Consider the following 20,322-nt stretch of genomic DNA (forward strand, 5'->3'; position numbering starts at 1 on the left):
GACTGAGGTGGGAGGATCACCTGAGCCCAGGAGTTCCAAGCTGCAGTGCACTATGATGGCACCTAGAGCAGTGCCTGGCACACTGTACATTCGGTAAATATTTGCTGAGTGAATGACACTTTCATTGTATTGAAGAGGAAATGAAGTCCATAAAAATGATCTTTCTTGTCACAGATGAGGTTATGAGATGGAGCCAGAACCAGAAGCAAGCCTCTTGGCCATGCTTGCCAAGGAAATGCCAGCGAGGCTCTGGGAGGGTCTCTCACAACCCGACATTTCCTTTCTCTGTGTCCTACCCCTTCATATCTTTAGTTCCCTCTAGAGGAGAGAATATCCTACCTTCCCTATAGACAAAGATGGAATACAAGTCTCCCTCCAAGTGGACCTTGTGGGGATTGCATACATAGCGTTCATGGTAACAAGGAACATCACACAGAGAGAATAGCAGCCCCCAAAGCCAGTGCCTGTTTGAAGTGGAAGCAGAAGCTGCCCCAGAAGTGTCTCCTACCGTAGTTGCAGCCCTTTGTTTGTTCTGGTGCCGCCTAGTTGGTAAACTTTGGCGGTTTCCACAACACCCGTAATCTCAGCGACCTAAGTGAGAGGACAGAGACACTAGTCAAAACCAGACTCTTCCAGAGCTTTCCACAACGCTCTTCCTTTGCGTCTCTCTACCTGAACGCAGACAACTGATCGAGTGCTGAGTGGAGCCCACAGCTGCCAGGGGTTCTGGGCACCTTTCTCAGGTTTAGAATCCAGATGGCCAAGCAAAGGGAGCCTTGTGCCCAGGAGGAGCAAGTGCCAGCAGAAGAGGAGCCTGGTGGGGCCCACTGGAAGCTTTTCCTCCAACTAATTCTAACTTACAAGGGATGTATTTGGGATATCACCAGTTGATTTTTATCAACCAAACGTGAAGACCATGTAGGTCAGTTTCTGTTGCCAAGCGTTTCAGGATATGGCATGGCTGCAGGTCCTCATACAAGGGGATAACCCACATAAAAACCAGAAAAGAATAAAACAAAACAAAAACAAACCAGGCTGGGTGCCGAGGTTCAGGCCTATAATTCCAGCACTTTGGGAGGCTGAGGTAGGAGGATTACTTGAAGCCAGGAATTTGAGACCAACCTGGCCAACACAGAGAGACCCAGTCTCTCTCTCTCTTTTTTTTTTGTTTTTGAGACAAAGTCTTGCTCTGTCGCCCAGGCTGGAGTGCAGTGGCATGATCTCGGCTCACTGCAACCTCTGCCTCCCTGGTTCAAGCATTCTCCTGCCTCAGCCGCCCAAGTAGCTGGGACTACAGGCACGTGCCACCACGCCAGGCTAATTTTTTGTATTTTTAGTAGATGGGGGTTTCACCACGTTAGCCAGGATGGTCTCGATCTCTTGACCTCATGATCCGCCCACCTCCCAAAGTGCTGGGATTACAGGCGTGGGCCACCACGCCCAGCCGAGACCCAGTCTCTACAAAAAAGAAAAAAAAATTAGTTGGGCATAGTGGCGTGCACCTACAGTCCTAGCTACTTAAGAGGCTGTCGTAAGAGGATCGTTTGAGTCCAGGAGTTCAAGGTTGCAGTGAACTATGATCACACCGCTGCATGCTAGCCTGGGCAACAGGGCGAGATCCTATCTCAAACAGGCTGGGCACAGTGTCTCCAGTGTCTCACGCCTGCAAACCTAGCACTTTGGAAGGCCAAGGCAGGAAGATAGCTTGAGTCCAGGAGTTCCAGATTAGCCTGGGCAACATGGTTAAGACACTGTCTCAAAAAAAAAAAAAAAAAAAAAAAAGCCCAACACCTGGGCTGGGCGCGGTGGCTCACGCCTGTAATCCCAGCACTTTGGGAGGCCAAGGAGGGCAGATCTCGAGGTCAGGAGATCGAGACCATCCTGGCTAACAAGGTGAAACCCTATCTCTACTAAAAATACAAAAAATTAGCTGGCGTGGTGGCGGGTGCCTGTAGTCCCAGCTACTCGGGAGGCTGAGGTAGGAGAATGGCGTGAACCCAGGAGTGGGAGCTTGCAGTGAGCCGAGATCGCGCCACTGCACTCCAGCCTGGGCGACAGAGCGAGACTCCGTCTCAAAAAAACAAAACAAAACAAAACAAAAAACCAACACCCAGCACTTTAGGAGGCTGAGGCCAGAACATACTTGAGGCCCGGAGTTTGAGACCGGCATAAGAAACAGAGAGAGGCTGTCGCTACAAAAAATTTTTTTAAAATCCCAAAGTGAGGCCAGGCACGGGGGCTCACACCTGTAATCCCAGCACTTTGGGAGGCCGAGGCGGGCGGACCACAAGGTCAGGAGATCGAGACCATCCTGGCTAACATGGTGAAACCCCATCTCCACTAAAAATACAAAAAATTAGCCAAGCGTGGTGATGGGTGCCTGTAGTCCCAGCTACTAGGGAGGCTGAGGCAGGAGAATGGCGTGAACCCAGGAGCCAGAGTTTGCAGTGAGCAGAGATCATGCCACTGAACTCCAGCCTGGGCCACATAGCGAGACTCCGTCTAAAAAAAAAATAGCCAGGTGTGGTGGCGTGTGCCTGTAGTCCCAGCTACTCGGAGGCTGAGGCATGAGAATCGCTTGAACCCAGGAGGCAGAGGCTGCAGTGAGCCGAGATCGTGCCACTGCACTCCAGCCTGGACAACAGGGTGAGACTCTGTCTCCAAAAATAAAAAACAAAAAATTAAAAATAAGGCCGGGCTCAGTGGCTCATGCCTATAATCTCAGCACTTTGGGAGGCTGAGACAGGTGGATCACCTGAGGTCAGGAGTTCAAGACCAGCCTGGCCAACATGGTGAAACCCCGTCTCTACTAAAAATGCAAACATTAGCTAGGCACGGTGGCGGGCGCCTGTAACACTAGCTACTCGGGAGGCTGAAGCAGGGGAATTGCTTGAACCCCAGAGGCGGAGGTCGCAGTGAGCCAAGATTGTGCCATTGCACTCCAGCCTGCGCGACAAGAGCGAAACTCTGTCTGAAAAAAAATAACAAATAAATAAAAATAAAAATAGGCCAGGTGCGGTGGCTCAAGCCAGCACTTTGGGAGACCGAGGCAGATGGATCACAAGGTCAAGAGTTCAAGACCATTCTCGCCAACACAATGAAACCCCGTCTCTACTAAAAATACAAAAATTAGCCAGGTGTGGTGGCATGCGGCTGTAGTCCCAGCTACTTGGGAGGCTGAGGCAGGAGAATCACTTGAACCCGGGAGGCGGAGGTTGCAGTGAGCCAAGACCACACCATTGCACTCCAGCCTGGGTGACAGAATGAGACTCCATCTCAAAAAAAAAAAAAAAAAGGTAAAATAAAATATAAATAAATAAACAAATCCCAAAGTGTTGGGATTACAGGTGTGAGCCACTGTGCCCAGTCCACCTAGACCACAGAAGCAGTGCTGGAACCTACATAATAACCTGTATTAGTTTGGAGGGTTTTTTTTAACCTCAATGCAATTCCCTGGCATAGAAGTCACTTGGTATGCAACATGAAACTTTTCATTCATTGGTTTTTCAAATGAACAAATCTTTTAGATTATGTAATTCCTAATGAACACTTCATAGATGCCTCCCTTCTGCCTTTTATACTGAAGGGGGAATAGAGAAAATTATTCTACATCCAAATCTTCCAGGCCCTTGGGCTCCAAGTCCTCTTCTTGGCGACAAGTCATGAAGGATTCCTGGGCACCTCACTGCTCTATGGGGATCCCACTTGGAGTCTACTTTCCATCAAATGCTGACAGAAGAGTGACAGATTTTTTCAATAGCTCCTGCCCTCAGTTGAGCCTAATTACACTGAAACCATGAACAATTGTCCAAGGGAAGAAATACCAACCCGGTAAACTGGTTTGCTGTTGTGGTTTCCAATGCCAATCCGCACAAAACATCCTGTGACAGTTTTAGCAAAGAAGGGCATGTGACACCAGCGTTCTAGCTTATGCCGTGATAATCGAACCCGATTCAATTCTTCAGGTAAGGAAACTGGTTGGGATTTTGGAGGGATCTCTTCTTTCCTAAGAGGAACAAAGGGGCACTGGAAAAAATGTTCATCATAAAAACAGAACAAGACAGAGAAACAATATCAACTCCTCAAAACTTAACCAAAGTACGTGTGCCTAGCCTAGGAGGAGAAGTAAATGAAGCACCAGCAAAGACTTGTAATAGGATCCTGTTCCTGACCAGTAGCGTGAGCTGTTTCAAATGAGGCTGCCATCTTAGATAACCCATCAGAGTTAAGAAAATGAATGAAAGCTCCAGGCCAACCTGAGAATGACACGAAGTCAGTTCCTATCTTCCCGGCCCAGGTGAAATGTCCAAGCGTACAGGCTAGCAGCCAAATGAATGGGCTGATGTGCTGGGGAACTCAGTTCAGCAAACCAAAGGTAACCAAGTCAGAGTAAGTGGCTGAACCAGGGAGATTTTGGAAATGACACCAAGCTCTTCCTCAAAAACCCACCTATCCTGCCTACTAGACCAAAATGTACAAGAGCTTACTCCTCTTCTTCATCAGACGACGATGTTCGAGATGAGCGGTCTGACTTTTCACTGGATTTGTCATCCTCTTCCTCCTCTTCATCATCAGAGTAGACCTCACTGGTTTTTAATGGCTGTTTTTTGGCAAGGAGCTCAGCTAGAAAGAAAGGAGAGATGTTTACCTAGGTTTTCTCAACAAGAAAATTAATTCATCCTTGAAAAAGAACTTGAAATGGAAGAGGACTCAAATACACAGCTCTGTCCTCTCTAGACTGGATTGTGCTAACTGGGGGTATATACAGAAATGAGTTAAAACACAGAGTTAAAATTATTCAGGTGCCAAATATCAGGCCCCAACAGATGAAAAAAGGGCTGGGAGACTGATACTAAGTGGGCAGAAAGGGTCACTAACACTACTGACAGTTCTCTTTTATGGCACTCAAGACACTTGACTATGGGGAGGAAAGAGGGGGAAAGACTCATGATGAATTCAGAAGCTTCTGAGGAAAACTTAAAATAGGGGAGTGGCTGAATCACCACTGGTACATCTACCAATGAACTACTATGCAGCTATAAAAAAGGAATGTGGGGACGGGTACGGTAGCTTACGCCTGTAATCTCAGCACTTTGGGAGGCAGAGGCAGGTGGATCACTTGAGGTCAGAAGTTCGAGACCAGCCTGGTCAATATGGTGAAACTCTGTCTCTACTAAAATACAAAAATTAGCCAGGCGTGGTGGCCGGCATCTGTTATCCCAGCTACTCGGGAGGCTGAGGCAGGAGAATCGCTTGAACCCGGGAGGCAGAGGTTGCAGTGAGCCAAGATTATACCACTGCACTCCAGCCTGGGCAACAGAGCAAGACTCCGTCTCAAAAAAAAAAAAAAAAAAAAGGAACGTGGCCAGGCATGGTGGCTCATGCCTGCAATCCTAGCACTTTGGGAGGTCGAGGTGGGTAGATCACTTGAGCTCAGGGGTTTGAGACCAGCCTGGGCAACATGGTGAATCTGCATCTCTACCAAAAATACAAAAAACTAGCCAGGAGTGGTGCCTAAAAAAAAAAAAAGAGAGAGAAAACTGTGTATAGTATGCTACCATTAATCTAAGATGGGAGGTGAATCTGTGTACTTATGATTTAAAAAGAAAAAAGAATAATATAAAAAAATTTTAGGCTGGGAATGTTGGCTCATGCCTGTAATCCCAGCACTTTGGGAGGCCAAGGCAGGCGGATCACTTAAGGTCAGGAGTTCAAGACCACCCTGGCCAACATGGCTAAAACCCATCTCTACTAAAAATACAAAAAAAATTAGCCAGGTGGTGGTGCACGCATGTAGTCTCAGCTACTCAAGAGGCTGAGGTGGGAGAATCGCTTGAACCTGGGAGGTGAAGGTTGCAGTGAGCCGAGATCGCGCCACTGCACTCCAGACTGAGTAAGAGGGCGAGATCCTGTCTCAAAAGAGAGAGAGAGAGAGAAAGATGGATGGACGGATGGACGGAAGGAAGGAAGGAAGGAAAAATAACTGCAGTGGATTAAAACACATAAAGCGTGTTAAAAATCATGAGTTCACAAGGATATTCAAAATAAATAAAACTCATCGGTCATCTTTGGAAGTTGCTAAAAACTATCTCTCCTTCTCTCCTTAAAATATTGCAGAAACAGGGTCTCACTATATTGCCCAGACTGGTCTTGAATTACACATGTGAGCCACTGTACCTTGCCAGAAACTATCTCATTCTTTCAAAAACTGCTGATAAGATTCTCTAAACTTAAATTCGTCAAAAACTGCTGATAAGATCAAAAACAGCTGATAAGATTCTCTAAACCTACTTAATGCATTTAGTCTCTAAACTTAAATTCTTCAAAAACTGCTGATAAGATCAAAAACAGCTGATAAGATTCTCTAAACCTACTTAATGCATTTAGTCCTCCAACATGAATCTACATGGGTTGCAAAAACTTAGAGCTTTTATGTAAACTAAAGGAAAATTAATCAAGCATTTATCTTGCCTTTCCTGTTCAAAACGTGCCTGGGGGGTAACTAAATAGCTAATTAGAAGTTTCTCTTTAGGCCGGGCATGGTGGCTTCTGCCTGTAATCCCAGCACTCTGGGAGGCCGAGGCAGGTGGATCACGAGGTCAGGAGATCAAGACCATCCTAGCTAACACGGTGAAACCCCGTCTCTACTAAAAATACAAAAAATTAGCCAGGCGTGGTGGCGGGTGCCTGTAGTCCCAGTTACTTGGGAGGCTGAGGCAGGAGAACAGCGTGAACTTGGGAGGCGGAGCTTGCAGTGAGCCGCCATCCTGGCGAAAAACAAAAAACACCAACAAAAAAAAAAAAAAAAAAAAAAAAAAAAAAAAGAGTTTCTCTTCATAGAAGCAGTCTAGATAATGAATGAGGAAAGAATCACAGATTCGAAATATCACCATTTTGCAACTCCTAATGAATTAAATTGTCTAGGTAATGACCATCAATGGCTACTAGGACAGAACACATTATTATTATTATTTATTTATTTTTCTTTTTTTTTTTTCTTTTTGAGACAGAGTCTCACTCTTGTTGCCCAGGCTGGAGTACAATGGTAGGATCTTGGTTCACTGCAACCTCCACCTCCCGGGTTCAAGCGATTTTCGGTGCCTCAGCCCCCCAAGTAACTGGGATTACAGGCATGTGCTACCATGCCTGGCTAATTTTTGTATTTGTAGTAGAGATGGGATTTCACTATGTTGGCCAGGCTGGTCTCGAACTCCTGGCATCAAGTGATCTGCCTACTCTGACCTCACAAAGTGCTGGGATTACAGGTGTGAGCCACTGTGCCTGAAGTGGCTAATTTTTGTATTTTTAGTAGAGACAGGGTTACACCACGTTGGTCAGGCCAGTCTTGAACTCCTGGCCTCAAGCAATCCTCATGCCTCAGCCTCCCAAAGTGTTGGGATTATAGGCATGAGCCACTACACTCAGCCCCACATTATCTTTTGTTGTTCTTTTTTTAAGATGGAGTCTCACTCTGTTGTCCAGGCTGGAGTGCAGTGGCAGAATCTCGGCTCACTGCAACCTCTGCCTCCCAGGTTCAAGGGATTCTCCTACCTCAGCCTCCTGAGGAGCTGGGATTACAGGCATGCACCACCACGGCCAGCTAATTTTTGTATTTTTTGTAGAGATGAGGTTTCACCATGTTTGCCAGGCTGGTCTCAAGCTCCTGACCTCAGGTGATCCGCCCGCCTTGGCCTCCCAAAGTGCTAGGATTACAAGTGTGAGCCACCGCGCCCAGCCCCCACATTATCCTTTCTAATTCTTCACCCATCTCTATACCCATGTCGTTTGCTATATGCCTTAGTCATTCTTCCCGGCCCCATAGTGACACTGTGCCAATTCCAAGTCTAGGCCCTAAGAGGCATGTGTGTCTTCCTTACCCCTTTTATACTTCTGTCATCACCATATAAAAGTGATCGGGGTTTACTGGCCCAGGGAGGAAGAAAGGTAGAACAGACCTGGCTATCACCTGTAGCTTGGAGATAATTCCAGCTGAACTCATGCCATCAGGCGGGTGAATTGCAGTTGAACTTCAGATGCATGAGCAGGAACAGGGGTTAGTTACTTCACATTATGGTGGTAAGAGCTAACTGATAGGATTGTTAACATCACAAACTGAGAGACAATCAGATATCATGTGTCTCCTGATGGAAATACATACCACTACCTAAAAATCAACCTTCCCCAAGAACAAGCAACAATGACAACAATAGAACAAACCCAAATCTGACCAATTCTGTAGCTCTAACTAACCATTTACAGGAAACTCAAGGGACCAGAAACACATTCAACAACAAAAGTGAGATGCGGTCAGCATCGCGAGAAACAAGAAGACAAATGACCCAGTTCCTTCAGCAAATACGCTGCAAGGCAGGGCAAAGAGATGGGGAAGAAAACACACAGATTAAATGCCTTAAGGGACATATTAACGGATCACAATGTATGGACTTTAAGATCCTGATTCAAGTGGTCCAAATCTTGTTTTTTAAATTACAAAACAAATAAAAAATTTGAACACTGACTAGATATTTGATAAAGAGTTCATTGTTATTTCTAGGTGTAATAATGGTATTATAGTTAGGTTTAAAACAAAAGTACTTATCTTTCAGAGGAACATATTGAAATATTTATGGTTAAAATATAATAATGCTGGTATTTGCTTTAAAATACTCTGATGAAAGGATTATAGATTTAACAAGACTGGCCAAGAGCTGACTGCTGTGGCTGGATGATGGGTTCATGGATGTTTATACTATTCTCGGTATGTGTTGGAATTTTATATGAGAAAGACATAACAAGAGGGCAAAATAAAAATGGACACCAGGAAGTCAAATCATATAAAGACACAAGTAGCCATTATATTTCCCTCGCTTACCTGTTCTGTTCTTCCGTTTTTCTCGCTCTGCTTTTAGTTCCTCCATGGCTTGAGATTTCTTGTCTAGTTTCTCATCCCGCTTGGAACGCCGTTCCTTGTTGTGGGATGTTACCTAGAAGGGAAGGATATATAGGATGGCCCTTTTTACCAACAGCTGATAAGATTCTCTAAACCTACTTAATGCATTTAGTCCTCCAACATGAATCTACATGGGTTGCAAAAACTTAGAGCTTTTATGTAAGGGGAGAGAGCATCCTCTTGTGGACAAAGAGGATAGCGCAGTAAAGTAAGCCCTGTCTAAAATGCCTAATAGCAAGTTCAAGAAACTCTTTCTGGAAGAACACACTACAACACAGCTAATGTTGGGATTACAGGCATGAGCCACTACACTCAGCCCTACATTATCTTTTTTTGTTGTTTTTTCTGAGATGGAGTCTCATTTATGAGAAATACAGAGATTACTTTCCCAGCTATATTTATACCAAGTAAAGGATGACATACATCTAAGTAAACATCATAAGCATCTGGCTACCTAGGACAGGTTGTTTACCAACTTTTCCTTAAGGGATGCTCACTCACTAGAGGGCTGCTTTTTTTTTTTTTAAAACAGAGCCTCGCTCTTCTGCCCAGGCTGGATGGCCATGGCACGATCTCAGCTCACTGCAACCTCCGCCTCTGAGGTTCAAGCAATTCTTGTGCCTCAGCCCCCTGAGTAGCTGGGATTAAAGGCATAAGCCACCACACCAGGCTAAGTTTTGTATTTTTAGTAGAGATGGGATTTCGCCATGTTGGCCAGGCTGGTCTCAAACTCCTGGCCTTGAGTGACCTGTCTGCCTTGGCCTCTCAAAGTGCTGGGATTACACATGTCAGTCACTGCAGCTGAGGGCTGCTTTTTAAATGCAGACTTCAGTGAAAGCCGGGCACAGTGGCATATGCCTGTAGTCTCAGCAACTCAGGAGGACTGCTTGAGACTAGGAGTTTGAGGCTACAATGTGTTATGAGTGTGCCAGTGAATAGCCACTTTATTCTAGCCTGGGCAACATAGTGAGACCAGGGAAAGGAAAGAGGAAGGGAAGGAGGAAGGGAAGGGGGAAGGAGGAAGGGAGGGGAAGAAAAGGGAAAAAGAAAGAAGAAAAAAAGAAAAGGAAAAAGGAAAGCAAAGGAAAAAGTGCTAAGGAGTTAACAGCACAGCTAATGGTGATATGTCCAGAGATTAATGAAACCATGTCACAGGTCTTGTACTAATAAACTTAGGCTGATTAATATAAACCTACCTTTTACACACACACACACACACACTCAAAACAGAGGTTTATTCTTTGGACAATGAGGAACATTGAATCTCCTACCTGAGATTCTTGAATCTGTGTCAGCTTTTTCTTTTCTTGCTCCTCTTCTTGCTTTTTCTTCTTTTCTTTCTTTTCTTTCTTTTTGGCTGTTTTTAGTTTTTTCTTGATTTCAAATCTGGTTAAAAGATATTTGTTTGGTTTTTAAGTAGCAATGAAATGTATGTAAAAACTGATTTCTATTAGATAGGAGAAAGGAACTAAGGGAAGGGAGCTAATAGATATTTTGGCTTTCCTGCAAGAAACTCTGGTGTACCTTTTTAAGTACATTAAAAATATTTAATATGTTAATTACAACAAAATATAAAATATTTGATAGCATTAAGTTGGAATATGTTTAAAATGAGAGAATATGGGACAGGCGCAGGGGCTCACACCTGTAATCCCAGCACTTTGGGAGGCCGAGGCGGGGGGATCAGGAGATCAAGAGATCGAGACCATCCTGGCCAACATGGTGAAACCCCGTCTCTACTAAAAATACAAAAATTAGCTGGGCATGGTGGCACGTGCCTGTAATCCCAGCTACTTGGGAGGCTGAGGCAGGAGAATCGCTTGAACCCAGGAGTCGGAGGTTGCAGTGAGCCAAGATCGTGCCCCTGCACTCCAGCCTGGCGACAGAGTGAGACTCTGTCTCGAAAACAAACAACAAACAAACAACAACAAAAAACACACAATGAAAGACCATTTCACACCCACCAGGATAGCTATTATCACAAAAAGGGAGGCCAGGAACGGTGGCTCACACCTGTAATTCCAGTACTTTGGGAGGCCAAGGCAGGAGGATCCCTTGAGTCCAGGAGTTGGAGACTAGCCTGGACAACATGGTGAGACCCTGTCTCTACAAAAATTTTAAAAAATTGGCTGGATGTGGTGGTACATGCTTGTAGTCCCAGCTACTTGGCAGGCTGAGGTGGGAGAACTGCTTGAGCCCAGGAAATTGAGGCTGCAGTGAGCCATGATCATACCACTAAACTCTAGCTATCCTGGGCGACAGAGCGAGACCTTGTCTCAACAACAACAAGAAAAGGAAATGACAAGTGTTAAAGTGTTAGTGAAGATGTGGAGAAACTAGAACACTTATTGCCGATGGGAAATCTAAAATGATGCAGCTGCAGTTTCTCAAAAAGTTAGAAAGAGTTACCGTATGAACCAGCAATTCTACTTTCCAGTATACACTCAAAAGAACTGAAAATAGGTACTCAAATTGTTGTATATAAATGTTCACAGGAGCACGTCACAATAGCAAAAAGGAGGAAACACCACAAATATTAATCAACAGATGGACAGATCAACAAAAAATGTGGTATATACATAAAATGGAATATTACTCAGACATAAAAAGGAGTGAAGTACTAATGCATGCTAAATAGATAAACTTCAAAAACATACTAAGTGAAAGAAGTCAGTCACAAAAGACTACATATTATGATTTCATTTATATAAAATATCCAGGTCAGGCATGCCTGTAATCTAAATACTTTGGGAGGCCAAGGCAGGAGGATTGCTTGAGGCTAGGAGTTCAAGACCAGCCTGGACAACATAGCGAGACCTCGTCTTTAATAAAAGTTTAAAAGATTGGCCAGGTGGTGGCACACGCCTATAGTCTCAGCTACTTGGGAGGTTGAGGTGGGAGGATTGCTTGAACACAGGAGATCGAGGCTTCAGTGAACTATAATCATGCCACAGCACTCCAGCCTGGGCGACAGAACGAGACCCTGTCTTGATAACAACAACAATAATAATAAACATATCCAGAACAGGCAAATCTAGAGAGACATAAAGGAGATTAGTGGTTGCCTAGGGCTGAGAGGCTTATGGGGAAATAGAGGAGTGATAAAATGCTCTAGAATTAATTGTGGTGATGATTGCACAACTCTGTGGACATATAAAAACCATTGAATTATACACTTTAAGTGGGTTATTTTAAACAAAGTTATTTTTTAGAGTTAGTGACAGTTTACATTTACATAATGTTCTTATGTGTATCATCTCTCTTGAGGTTTACAACCCCGAGGAGGAAGCTGAGGCAGGAAGAGAAAGTGATTTAACTCTGATCACCCTGCCAGCGAGTCTGACTTGAACCTAGACCTTCTGACTGCAATGTCAGTGCCCTTTCTACAACCAGGCTACCTTTTATGCTTCCTGCCCCCATGAATAATCTAACAACTGAAAATGACATCTCACTACTGGTGCTGCTGGCTAGAGAACAGGATGCTAATGGTTCTTACATAAAAAAGACTACAAAGATTAAATGCGATCCATATAAAGAGCGTTTAAAGTAAAAAAGATTCAGGAAATTCCAGAGTTTCCATATTGCACTGCCCTGAAGCTAAACAAACTACAAAAATATCAATTTTCTATGATGGCTCTGAACCTCTGTCTCAATAATCAGCACACTAAACCATTCTTACAGTCACTAAAAAAGTCACTGAAGCTGGGGGTGGTGGTTCACACTTGTAACCCCAGCATTTTGGGAAGCCAAGGTGGACAAATTGCTTGAGGCCAGGAGTTCAAGACCAGCCTGGGCAACATGGCAAACCCCCTCTCTTAAAAAAAAACAAAAAACAAAAAACAAAAAAACAGGGCCAGGAGAGGTGGCTCACGCCTGTAATCCCGGCACCTTGGAAAGCCAGGGTGGGTGGATCACCTGAGGTCAGGAATTCCAGACCAGCCTGGCCAATATGAAAAATTAGCCAGGCCGCCAGGCACGGTGGCTCACACCTGTAATCCCAGCACTTTGGGAGGCCAAGGCGGGCGGATCACGAGGTCAAGAGATCAAGACCATCCTGGCTAACACGGTGAAACCCCGTCTCTACTAAAAATACAAAAAATTAGCCAGGCATGGTGGTGGGCACCTGTAAACCCAGCTACTTGGGAGGCTGACGCAGGAGAATGGCGTGAACCCAGGAGGCGGAGCTTGCAGTCAGCTGAGGTTGTGTCACTGCACTCCAGCCTGGGGGACAGAGCAAGACTCAGTCTCAAAAAAAAAATAAAAATAAAAATTAGCCAGGCCAGGTGTGGTGGCTCACGCCTGTAATCCCAGCACTTTGGGAGGCCACGGCGGGAGGATCATTTAAGGTCAGGACTTGGAAACCAGCCTGGCCAACATAGGGAAACCCTGTCTCTACTTAAAATACAAAAATTGGCCAGGCACAGTGGCTTATGCCTGTAATCCCAGCACTTTGGGAGGCCGAGGCGGGTGGATCACTTGAGGTCAGGAGGTGGAGACCAGCCTGGCCAACATGGTGAAACCCCATCTCTACTAAAAATAAAAAAATTAGCTGGGCGTGGTGGTGGGCGCCTGTAATCCCAGCTGCAGGGGAGGCTGAGGCAGGAGAATTGCTTGAACCCGGGAGGCGGAGGTCGCAGTGAGCCGAGATTGTGCCATCGCACTCCAGCCTGGGCAACAAGAGCAAAACTCCATCTCAAAACAAACAAACAAAAAAAAAAACATTAGCTGGGCATAGTGGCGCATGCCTGTAATCCCAGCTACACAGGAGGCTGAGGCAGGAGAATCACTGAACCTGGGAAGTGGAGGTTGCAGTGAGCCAAGATCGTGTCACTGCATTCCACCCTGGGCAACAGAGTGAGACTCCATCTCAAAAAAAAAAAAAAAAAAAAAAGAAAGAAAGAAAAAAAATATTAGCCAGGCATGGTAGCCTACGGCCTGTAGTCCCAGCTATTTGGGAGGCTGAGGTGGAAGGCTGGCTTGAATCCAGGAGGTGGCAATTGTAGTGAGCCGAGTTCACACCACTGCACTCCAGCCTGGACGACAAAGCTAGACTCTTGTATAAAAAAAAAAAAAAATTTTTTTTTAAGAAGTCACTGAATCAGTCAACTGTCTCATTCACATAAGGTGAAAAACATAAAAACTAAGTTTGAGACAAGCCACCTATTACCCTCGAGCTACTTTGTGATTTTGTCATAGGATTTATTGGCCTTACATGACAACATCTTGCTATGCTTTCCACAGTTCAGATATACAAATTTTAAACCGTCTGGCAACTCCAGCACAGTTTATTAAGTCCTATTTGTTCCAATATAGGTAAACTTGGAACGATTCACACTCAAAACAAATGTTGAGGCCGAGCGTGGTGGCTCACACCTGTAATCCCAGCACTTTGGGAGGCCGAGGCAGGTGGATCACCTGAGGTCAGGAGTTTGAGACCAGCCTGAACAACATAGTGAAACCCTGTCTCTACTGAAAATACAAAAATTAGCCGGGCGTGATGGCGGGTGTCTGTAATCCCAGCTACTTGGGAGGCTGAGGCAGGAGAATCGCTTGAACCCAGGAAGTGGAGGTTGCAGTGAGCCGAGATCGTGCCATTGCACTCCAGCCTGGGCAACAAGAGCAAAAGTCTGTCTCACAAAAAAAAAAAAAAAAAAAAAAAATTCAAATGTCTATTGCTTGCTGCTGACTGAAAGCCAAACATTCTTCTCTAGGATAACTCAGCATACTTAATATGGTCTCCAGAAGGGACAAACAAAACTCCCAGATGAAAAGGAACTAAGTGCTGCCAATGAAAATGCTTCTATTTTCCTTTCATGAGATTAAATAGGTAGGATCCTTGTTCTGAGGGCTATTTTATTTCCAAGACAAAAGCCAAGTTTATTTTTACCTTGAAATTCTGTTAGGAGATAAGGAAGAACTACTGCCATATTTAAAACTTTTCCATTTAAAATATGGCAAAAGTTCAAAACATTGAAGCAGCTTCTAAATATCAAAAAGCAACTTAACATTTGACTTTTTAAAAAAATACAAAAACCATGCTAGAGGATAGTCAGATACCTAACTTGTACATAATGAGAAATTCCAAGTTTTGAATCCTGTGAAGACAGAGCTCCAAATATGAATTTTGGAAAATTATTTCAACCTAGGAGCGTGAACAATTTGAAGCCAATTTGTAAAATATACAGCTTTAAAACACCATTTGTTCATTTAATTTTTACATATCATTTGATGTGTTCCCACATTACTCTCAATCATTACTGTATTCATGTTCTAAAACCAACACAATCTTATGATTACTTCAATACTTTTTGCTCAGTAGAAATCAAATCATGTACTGATCTTTATCAAGACAAAAACAATCTCTGTAATTCCCCTCCCTTTTTTTTTTGACACAGGGTCTCACGCTGCCACCCAGGCTGGAGTGTAGTGGTGCAATCTCAGCTCACTGCAAACTCCACATTCCGGGCTCAAATGATACTCCCGCTGACTCAGCCTCCCAAGTACCTGGGACTACAGGCATGGGCCACCATGCCTGACTATTTTTTGTAGGAGACAGGGTTTTGCCATGTTGCCATGACCGGTCTTGAATTCCTGGAATCAACTGATCCACCCACCTTGGCCTCCCAAAGTGCTGGGATTACAGATGTGAGCCACCGCGCCAGGCCTGTAATTCCCTTTATTTTTTTTTTTTTGAGATGGAATCTCCTTCTGTCGCCCAGGCTGGAGTCTAGTGGCATAATCTTGGCTCGCTGCAACCTCCACCTCCTGGGTTCAAGCCATTCTCCTGCCTCAGGATCCTAAATAGCTGGGATTACAGACGCGTGCCACCATGCTCGGCTAATTTTTTGTATTTTTAGTAGAGATGGGTTTCACCATGTTGGCCAGGCTGGTCTCGAACTCCTGACCTCAAGTGATCCACCCGCCTTGGCCTCCCAAAGTGCAGGGATTACAGGTGTTAGCCACCACACTTGGCCTGTAATTCCTTTTATTTATTTATTTTTATTTTTTATTAAGACAGAGTCTCGCTCTCTCCAAGGCTAGAGTGCAGTGGCGCCATCTCAGCTCACTGCAACCTCCATCTCCTGGGTTGAAGCAATTCTCCTGCCTCAGCCTCCTGAGTAGCTGGGACTACAGGTGTACACCACCATACCAGGCTAATTTTTTTGTATTTTTAGTAGAGATGGGTTTTCACCATGTTGGCCAGGCTGGTCTAGAACTCCTGACCTCTGGTGATCTGTCCACCTTGGCCTTCCAAAGTATGTAATTCCCTTTAGAATGCTGCCTGTAGTGCGGTGTTACAGAATAGGTAAAATGATAGGAAATGTGAGGCAGGAGAGGATATGGCCACAGCGTGTTTTGTGGCGTCAGATAGTCCCAGGTTTGAAATCCAGTTCTACCACTTACCAGCTAAATCACCTTGGGCAAGTTTCTTCATTCATTCACTCAACAAGTATTTAGTGCATATCTGTGTGCCACGTACTGTTCTAGGCACCAAGAATACAGTGGCGAAAAGGACAGTCTCTCCCTTCATGCAGCTTACTCTTTAGTTACCTAATATCTCCAAGCCTAAGCTTCTACTTCTGTAATATGGTATAACCAACTTCACAGAGCGGTTGTGAAGATTAAATAATGCACATAAATAATGTCTTATGAATAAAACCTTCTGAATAACGTATATTAGTAAACAAAGCCAGTGGCACTGAGTAAATAATGAATGTGATTGAAATTTAATACATCATTTGCCTCTCATCCTGTTAACAATCAATTCCAAATGCCAGTCTCCATATGTAGGTCAGGTGTGAAGGACAGAGGACGTATGAGAAAAGACATGAACAGAAAAGGTGGGGGCGAGGAGGGACAACGAGGACTCAACCTTACCTTCTTTTCAACACCTCCCTCTTCTCTATGCGATTAAACAGTTCTTGCTCTCTCTCTTTCTCTGTCATCTGTTCCAGACGGGCCCTGTCTTCCTCATCTCCCATGAGGTCTTCTCCATAGCCATCATGGAACTCTTCATCTTCTGAGGAAGAGTCTGAATCTGAACTGGAAGAGGAGCTGTTGCTGTCAGAGTCTGACACTTCACCTGCAACAAAGGCCCAAACACAAGATTACATGTGCTACAGAAGACAGGCCACAAGCGGCTCCACAATGTTGACAACATCACCCTTCTTTCGGCTACAGTAAGAAACCACTTTGTTATTTTACTTACTTGTTTTTACTTTTTTTTTTTGAGATGGAGTTTTACTCTTATTGCCCAGGCTGGAGTGCAGTGGCACAATCTCAGCTCCTCCACCTCCTGGGTTCAAGTGATTCTCCTTCCTCAGCCTCCTAAGTAGCAGAGATTACGGGTGTGTGCCACCACATCCAGCTAATTTTGTATTTTTATTGGAGACGGGGTTTTGCCATATTGTTCAGGCTGGTCTCGAACTCCTGACCTCAGGTGACCCGCCCACCTCGGCCTCCCAGTGCTGGGATTACAGGCGTGAGCCACTGTGCCTATTTATTTTTACTTTTTAAATAGAATTGGGATTTCACTTTGTTGCCCAGGCTGGTCTCGAACTCTTGGGCTCAAGCAATCCTTCTGATTTGGCCTCCCAAAGTGCTGGGATTACAGGCGTAAGCCACCACACCTGGCCCCAACTTATTTATTATTATTATTATTATTGAGATGGAGTCTTGCTCTGCCCCAGGCTGGAGTGCAGTGGTGCGATCTCGGCTCATTGCAACTTCCACCTCCCGGGTTCACAAGCGATTCTTCTGCCTCAGCCTCCTGAGTAGCTGGGACTACAGGGGCACACCACCACGTCCAGCTAATTTTTGTATTTTTAGTAGAGACGGGGTTTCACCATGTTGGCCAGGATGGTCTCGATCTCTCAACCTCGTGATCCGCCTGCCTTGGCCTCTCAAAGTGCTGGGATTACAGGCGTGAGCCACCATGCCTGGCCTATTTATTTTATTTGAGATGAAGTTTTTGCTTGTCATCAGGCTGGAGTGCAGCGGTGTGATCTCGGCTTACTGCAATCTCCACCTCCCAGGTTCAAACAGTTCTCCTGCCTCAGACTCCCAAGTAGCTCAGGTGCTCACCACTACACTCAGCTAATTTTTGTATTTTTAGCAGAGATGGGGTTTCACCATGTTGGCCAGACTGGTCTTGAACTCCTGACCTCAAATGATCTGCTCGCCTCAGCCTCCCAAAGTGCTGGGATTACAGGTGTGAGCCACTGCACCCGGCCCCCGGCATTTTTTTTTTTTTTTTTTTTTTGAGACAGAGTCTCTCTCTGTCACCCAGGCTGGAGTGCAGTGGCACAATCTCGACTCACTGCAAGCTCCGCCTCTCAGGTTCATGCCATTCTCCTGCCTCAGCCTCCTGAGTAGCTGGGACTATAGGCGCCCGCCACCACGCCCAGCTAATTTTTTTGTATTTTTTTAATAAAAATGGGGTTTCACCATGTTAGCCAGGATGGTCTCAATCTCCTGACCTCATGATCCGCCGACCTCAGCCTCCCAAAGTGCTGGGATTACAGGCATGAGCCACCGCGCCCAGCCTTTTTTTTTTTTTTTTGAGATGGAGTTTCACTCTTGTTGCCTAGGCTGATCTCAGTCACTGCAACCTCCACCTCTCGGGTTCAAGCAATTCTCCTGCCTCAGCCTCCCAAGTAACAAGGACTACAGGCACATGCCGCCACGCCCAGCTAATTTTTCTATTTTTAATAAAGATGAAAATATGTTGGTCCGGCTGGTCTCGAACTCCTGACCTCAGGTGATCCCTCTGTCTCGGCCTCCCAAAGTGCTGGGATTACAGGTGTGAGCCGCCGCACCTGGCCTGATTACATGGATAAGTTCTTTAGTGGTGATTTCTGAGATTTTGGTGTATCTATCACCCAAGCAGTGTACACTGCACCCAATATGTACTCTTTTAACCCTCACTCCCTCGCCAAGTCCCCAAAGTCCATTATATCATTTTTTTTTTTTTTTTTGGAAACAGAGTCTCACTCTGTCGCCTGATCTCGGCTCACTGCAACCTCCTCTTTAAGCGATTCTTGTGGCTCAGCCTCCTGAGTAGCTGGGACCACAGGAGCGCAACACCATGCTTGGCTAATTTTTGTATTTTTCGCAGAGACGGGATCTTACCGTGTTGGCCAGGCTGGTGTCAAACTCCTGACCTCAAGTGATCCACCTGCCTTGGCCTCCCACAGTGCTGGGACTACAGGCGTGAGCCACTACACCTGGCCCCATTATATCATTCTATGCTTTTGCATCTTGATGGCTTAAACACCACTTATACATGAGAACATACAATATTTGGTTTTCCGTTCCTTAGTTACTTCACTTAGAAAAATGGCCTCCAGCTCCACTGAAGTTGCTGCAAAGGCCATTATTTCATTCCGTTTTGTGGCTAATATTCCATGGCATATATACACATTTTCTTTTCTTTCTTTCTTTTTTTTTTTTTTTGGAGACAGAGTCTCACTCTGTCGCCAGGCTGGATTATAGTGGCGTGATCTTGGCTCACTGCAACCTCCGACTCCCTGGTTCAAGCGATTCTCCTGCCTCAGCCTCTCGAGTATTGGGGATTACAAGTATGCACCACCATGCTGAGCTAATTTTTGTATTTTTAGTGGAGATGGGGTTTCACCATGTTGGCCAGGCTGGTCTCAAACTCCTGACCTTGTGATCCGCCTGCCTTGGCCTCCCAAAGTGCTGGGATTACAGGTGTGAGCTACCATGCCTGACTGGCATACATACACATTTTCTTTATCCACTTGTTGGTGCACTGAATTTTTGAAGAGTATAAGCCCCAAAAAATTGTCTAGTAGAATTTTGTGAGGTGGTGATGAAAATTTTGTCTATCTGAACAGCAGCCACCACATATGGGTATTCACAAACTCAAATGTGGCTAGTGCAACTAAAAAACTAAATTTTAAACATTACTTTTTAGTTAATTTAAGTTGAAACAGCAACAGTTATCAAATGTCCACTTCATTTGGTTTGGTTGATTTGTTAAGAAACAATTCAGGTTATGAATTTTTGGCAAGAATACTCCATAAGTGATTGTGTCCTTTTCAACGTATCACATCAGGAACCCCTAACATCTGTTTGTCCCATTATTTTAATTTGGATTACTTGGTAAAGGTGGTTATCTCTCAGATTTTCCCTTTGTAAAGGCACCTTTTCCTCTTCGTGTAATAGTATGTATAGGGAGAAGGTTTAAGACTATAAAATTTTGTTTTCCAACAAACTCTCACCCAGTGGTTTTAACAATCATTGAGGATTCTTGAGTAAATCAACTTTATCACTATGATCGAAAAGTGGTGATTTTTCTAACCCTATAATTTTTTTCATTTATTAGCTGGCATTAAAAAAAAATTTTT

At 44.7% G+C, this 20,322-nt stretch overlaps 1 protein-coding gene across 1 annotated transcript in view; it reads right to left on the reverse strand.

The window, feature by feature from the left end:
* RTF1 (RTF1 homolog, Paf1/RNA polymerase II complex component) overlaps positions 1–20,322 on the reverse strand; it is a 72,578-nt gene that overhangs the window by 8,383 nt on the left and 43,873 nt on the right. The window contains exons 4-9 of the mRNA XM_032174807.2: positions 16,829–17,033; positions 10,222–10,336; positions 8,873–8,984; positions 4,488–4,623; positions 3,829–4,006; positions 509–591 (exon numbers count right to left, since the gene is read on the reverse strand). Of these exons, the coding sequence (XP_032030698.1) occupies positions 509–591; positions 3,829–4,006; positions 4,488–4,623; positions 8,873–8,984; positions 10,222–10,336; positions 16,829–17,033 (829 nt within the window). The remainder of the gene's footprint in view (positions 1–508; positions 592–3,828; positions 4,007–4,487; positions 4,624–8,872; positions 8,985–10,221; positions 10,337–16,828; positions 17,034–20,322) is intronic.

Source organism: Hylobates moloch, unplaced genomic scaffold (assembly GCF_009828535.3).
Source record: "Hylobates moloch isolate HMO894 unplaced genomic scaffold, HMol_V3 SCAFFOLD_14, whole genome shotgun sequence".
Taxonomy (NCBI): domain Eukaryota; kingdom Metazoa; phylum Chordata; class Mammalia; order Primates; family Hylobatidae; genus Hylobates; species Hylobates moloch.